At 46.5% G+C, this 5589-nt stretch overlaps 1 protein-coding gene across 2 annotated transcripts in view; it reads left to right on the top strand.

Moving 5' to 3' along the window:
- Nucleotides 1-220: 220 nt before the first annotated feature.
- Nucleotides 221-5589, top strand: part of LOC122934953 (24-hydroxycholesterol 7-alpha-hydroxylase) — a 72713-nt gene continuing 67344 nt past the window's right edge. For both annotated transcript variants that reach the window (XM_044290635.1, XM_044290634.1), the window contains exons 1-3: nt 221-476; nt 1123-1258; nt 2232-2406. In XM_044290635.1, the coding sequence (XP_044146570.1) occupies nt 270-476; nt 1123-1258; nt 2232-2406 (518 nt within the window). In that variant the 5' untranslated portion in view covers nt 221-269. The remainder of the gene's footprint in view (nt 477-1122; nt 1259-2231; nt 2407-5589) is intronic.

The raw sequence follows: 5589 nt of genomic DNA, 5'->3' as shown, positions 1-5589 counted from the left end.
ACGCCGCCTGCAAAGAATGACGGGAAACGTAGTTTTGGACTTGCAAAAGGCTATTGACCGGGCCGGTCTGTCAATAAAAGCCCGCCCCCAGAGCCGAGCCTCCGCTTCTGATTGGCTGGCTGAAGGGTAAGCAGAGGCTGATTGGTTGCCATGGATCTCCTCGCGCTCTCCTGTCATTTGTCCAGCGGCCACGCCCTCTCCGTGACGTCACCGGCCAGCTGCCAGCAGGAGCTGGGGTAGGTGCCAGTCAGGTGGCATTAGGCTTCAGGATGCTGGAGGGGATTGATGGGCTGTGCTACTCAGTGCTGGGGCTCCTGCTGGCCCTCTTTGCCGTACAAGGGGCCAAACGTTACCTCTTCAGAAAAAGCCAGAGCTTCCCTGCACCTCCCTGTATCAGCGGCTGGATACCATGGCTGAGGGCTGCGCTAGAGATGGGCAAAGCCCCCCTGGAATTTATAGAACAAGCCAGGCAGAAGGTAAAGGAGTCTTGTCTTCAGTGTACATTGTGGAACTACAAATCCCAGCATGCCCAAGGAGCCTGAAGATGTCAGGGCACGCTGGGAGTTGTAGTTCTTGTTTTTCTACACATTTTGCTGCACATCTGGGGCATATGACTACTTTTCACCTTTCAAGCATGTTTTAGTAAATAATCCATGAAATTATAATTTGAGTGCATCTTTCTCTGTTATTCCTCTTGGAAATAGGTGAATACATTGACAACAGGGTGTTACCAGTTTGGGGAGGGGGGGTGTTCTTACACGGTCTGATACTGTCAGCAATGATCGGACAGGGTCAGGGTACGGGCACGCCGCCAAGTTTTTTGAGTCCGTTTTAGAATCCAAAACCAGGAGCGAATAAAAAAAAAGTCGTACCTGTCTTTCATACTTTCTCTTCTTTTATGATCCGACCCTGATTTTGGCTTTCAAAACTGCACCAGTAAAACCAGGCGGCGTGCCCGTACCCTGACCCTGTCCGATCATTGCTGACAGCATCAGACTGGGTAAGGACACACCTCTTTGACAAAGGGAATAATAACACCCAGTTGTCCATTAGGAATAATAGAGGAACCAGAGCAACACAGCGTTTGTCCTGAGCTATGGGTCTATGATTTCCTTTGCACAGCACGGTCCAGTCTTCACGGTGATGGCGGCTGGGAACAGGCTTACCTTTGTGAGCGGAGAGGAAGGAGTGTCAAAGTTCTTCACATCCAAGCTGGTGGATTTCCAGCACGCTGTGCAGAGGCCGGTCCAGTACACAGGTAACCACAGGGGGCATCCCTCACCTCTCCTGACAGCTCCGCTTTTAGGAACTACTTGCCTTCCCCATGTAATAACATTTCTTATGACTCTATGTTGTGCCATTCCTCTATTATTCCTCCTTAAAGTTATGAATGAATTGCTAGCAGTTTGCAATAAAGGTCCAGATGGGTGTTACCACTTGGGGGGGGGTCTCTGCACAGCCTGACTTTATCCAATCAGTGTTGGCAGTGTCAAACTGTGCAGGGACACCCCCCTCCGACAGGTGGCACCCACTTGGACCTTCATTGCAAACTGCTAGCAATTCATGCATAACTTCTAGCAGGAATAATAGAGGAATGATGCAACACAGTGTCATGAGAATGATTTTCTGCTGGCAGCTCCTACAGTATAGTGGAGCAGCTAGGTATACTGTATGAGGCAATTGCTTACACTGCAATTCCGGGGCTAAACATTGACTTTCAGTCGCACTTGCATTATTTTGCCTATGGAAAAAAAGAAGGTGACATGACTTGAGCCGATCCTGGTTGCATACCGTCACGGTGAAATGATGGAATTGCCACCATGCATCCTTGGGGAGAAATGTTTCAATAGTTTTGTAGCATTTCTGGCCTTAAAGGGGTTGTCTGGCTTCGGCGCCCATAACCCCTATCATCCGGAGTTGTGCTCCTGAGCATAAAAAGGCAGGTTCACCAACCCGCGGTCCTGCTGCGGCTCTGTTCCTGGCTGTATACGGCCAAAAGTGCAAAAAAAAAACTCACTTTCTACAGCTCACTCACCAAAAGTGGTAGAAGTGGGCGTGGGTTTAATTGAGGGGGCGTGGCCTCTAACTTTTTTCCCAACTTTTTTTAATACTACAGCCCAAAAATGTCGCACATTTTGTCACAAATCTACGCTGAAGTGCAGTGAAATCCCATGCGGCCGCCCTCCTGGATGCCGCCGCGCTCACACATGTTCTTCTCTTCTATTTTAAAGCTTCTATTAGGAAGGAGAACTTCTACAAGGTGCACAGCACTATCCACGATATGCTGAAGCTGAGACTGTCCCAGAACAGGCTGGGTCCCTACATCCCCCGAATGTGCAAGGAGTTCAATGCACAGCTGGGGCAGCTGGAGTCCCAGGGCACCGAGGACCTCTATGACCTGGTAAGGTAAGGACGGCAGGGGGCAGGGTGGTTCACAAGCTCCTCCCACCAGCAACAAAGTCCCTCCCCTTATTTAAACAACTCTGCCCATTCAAGCGAAGAACTGCCCTTATAAATCTGGAGCAATGCCTTGTAAGGCTAGCCCAGCTAAATGCAATTATACCTTTCACTTAGTGATTTGTTTCTTTATTCTGGATAAAAAGTACTACATAATCCATATGTAGATGAGATGTTAAGTGCGCCCAGGGCCGGTCCAAGCCACTCTGTGCACCCTTGATCCTCCCAGCTCCTTTCCTCCCTTCTTGATTGACAGGGACTAGCAAGATGACTACACAGGAACCTGGTCCTGTCAATCAAGAGGGAGAAAGAGGGGCTGGCAGAGGAAGGAGGTAAACAAGGGCGCACAGTGTTACTTTGGCCGGCCCCTGGTGCACTTAAAGGCTATGTACACCTTTGGGGCAGCTTTTTTTTATTACTGAATTGTACTTTTTGTGAGCTAAGTATCATTTTTTTCAATTGGTCTTAAAAATTTACATTTTGAAATGTAAATTAAAAATGCTGAACCCCTGTCTCTGTACAGTCTTGAGTTTCTCTAGTAGCAGGATCTAAATTTTCACTCTGTTCTGTCAGGCAGCTCAGCTGACAGCTTCTTATCTCTGAGCTTATAAACACTGAATATAGATCAATTCTTATCTTACTGACCTTTTAGTAATTTAGAGACGATTCCTACAGCTAGACAGTTAACCCTTTGTGACAGAATGGCTCAATATCTTTAATAAAGACCAATTGAAAAAGTGATTTTTAGCCCAAAATAAGAAAAATCCAATCATAAAAAAGAAATTGCCCCCAAAGGTGTTCATGGCCTTGAAATGCTCTTTTACATATGGATTGAAATTACTTTTTCTCCAGAATGAAGCAGTAGTGCTAAGTGACAGTTATCATTACATTCAGCTGGGCTAGCCCTGCAAGGCGCTGTTCCTGGTGAAATAGTGAATTTCTTGGTGACAGTTTCTATTTAATAGATGTCAGATTAACCACTTCCATACCGCCGGACGACTGTATACGTCAGCGGTAGAATCTTTAAAAATGTCTCTCAATTTCTGCTGTTTTAAGCAGCAGAGACCCAGCGGCAATGTCTGCGATCGACAATAATGCCAATCTCAGACATTTATCCCTTCAGATGCCGTGGAACGTGAGGCAGCTTTCCCTGGGAGCACAGGATAGAAAAGATCCACCTAAAACTTTGGACGTAATTCAGATGAGGACAAGGATCTGACCCTTCCAAATTCATGAGCACGCGTCCTGCTCCCTACCCAATCCCCAAACACAGTAGTTACGGAAACCATCACTTGAATGGAGAAGGATTGTATAGGTGTAATATAAAATCTCCAGGCTTCTTCATTATTGAGGCTCATGGATATCTGATGATCATCCGTTTTTCATATGGTTGTTTTACTTGCTTGTACAGTTCTTAACATTATGGCCAGCGTGGGACTGAAGTCCCTTGGGCCTACCAATCATTCTGAGGGCCCATCCACTTGTATATGGGCCCCTAGGGCCCTGTTTAACTAGGGTTCCAATATTGTCGGACCTTGGATGCTCTGGTACTCTGGTGGGCCAGTCTGACCCTAGTAATGGCAATTAGAGGGGTTTTCCATGGATTCATATATGGATGACCTATCCTCAGGATGTCATGCTCTTTGGTCCTGTGACCTAGTTGCCACTCATTCCCATTCAAGTGAATGGGCCTGGGTTGCATTACCAAGTGCAGCCACTATACAATGTATGGCGTTGTGCTTGGTAGGATGGGAGGAGACCATATCACTTACCGAAGCACCATGGCCTCTTCAAACAGCTTATAAATGGGGGTGCCAGGAATCAGACCCCCATCGATCAGATATTGATGACCCATCCTGAGCATAGGTCATCAGTATAAGTGTCCTGGAAAACTCCTTTAACCACCCAACTGTTCTGTCCGAGCTCGGCTCGCTCAACTCAGGCAGAAGTGGAGCGGGGAGGGATGCTTTAGCTGCTGATATCTCCCGAATGGTAGCAGCTAGAAGCATGGTCTTGTTTGAAAGTTGGTATTCCAGGCTTTCATACAAGACCAAAATGACCAGCATTAGCCCAAGATAAACAGGAGATATCACTGTTAGAAATCGAGTCTAGCTTTCAAACAATACAAAGCCCATATCTTCAACTGCTACCAAACCAGAGATATGAGCAGCTAAACCAGCCCCCCCCCCCCTTCAGTCTGGAGGACGGAGGGGAGCAGTTGCAGAGCTGACAGCCCGCAGGAGGAAAGGAAAAATAGTAAAAAATATATAGAAGCGTGGCATTATTATCATTGTACGGACTCACATTTTGCAAAATGAAGTTATGTTATTTTTATCACACAGTGAACGCACTAAATAAATTCCACAAAATTATGTTAAAATTGCAGTTTTTTATCTTTCTCCTAAAAATAAAATAATAAAAGTTATTTAATACACTGTATATACTATTTATTACTAATAATACTATTTCTAACTCAAAATGGTTCCTAAAAATACCTACAACTAATCCCGCAAAATAAAATAAAAAATTGGATGAAAAAATTAAAAAGTTATGAGCATGACCGCGCCGCGTGAGCCTTGAGCTCCTGGACTTAGCACCAGAAAGCAGCATTATAAAAGCACTATCACCGCTCTGGTCAAGATCCAACCTAAAGGGAACAGTAGAGACACTACTCCACTTCAGAAAGGGACTGCCTCCGCTGCCTCACTCCAATGCAAGCAAGATGGTGTCTGCCACCAGAGCTGAGGATGCTGGATTGTAAAATTCGGAGGGAGAGAGCATCTCAGACCGCATGGAAGACCTGGGCATAGCTATTTTCACCAAGGGCTTCCTGACCAAGGCCCTCTCTCGCGCCCTAGCCCCTCTTGCTGCAGAACTGGCTGAGATCAGGTCAGATATACGCCAGATTGGAGGCCGTGGTGGAGATGCTAGAACTCCCTCACCAGGAACACCTGACCTTCTCCCAAACCGTGGGTTAAAAGATGGCGGAGCATAGCTCCATGATTAATCAGAACTACCTACTGGAGGATCAGGAAAACCAGAGCAGACAGAAGAATGTGCGCATTCGGGTAATGCCGGAATCCCAGGGCCTAGAAACTGTACCAGATATGGTTTGGAACCGTTTTGGAAGAT

Source organism: Bufo gargarizans, chromosome 4, assembly GCF_014858855.1.
Source record: "Bufo gargarizans isolate SCDJY-AF-19 chromosome 4, ASM1485885v1, whole genome shotgun sequence".
NCBI lineage: Eukaryota > Metazoa > Chordata > Amphibia > Anura > Bufonidae > Bufo > Bufo gargarizans.
The sequence above is the reverse complement of the archived record's forward strand: the minus strand, read 5'-3'. Positions and strand labels throughout refer to the sequence as shown.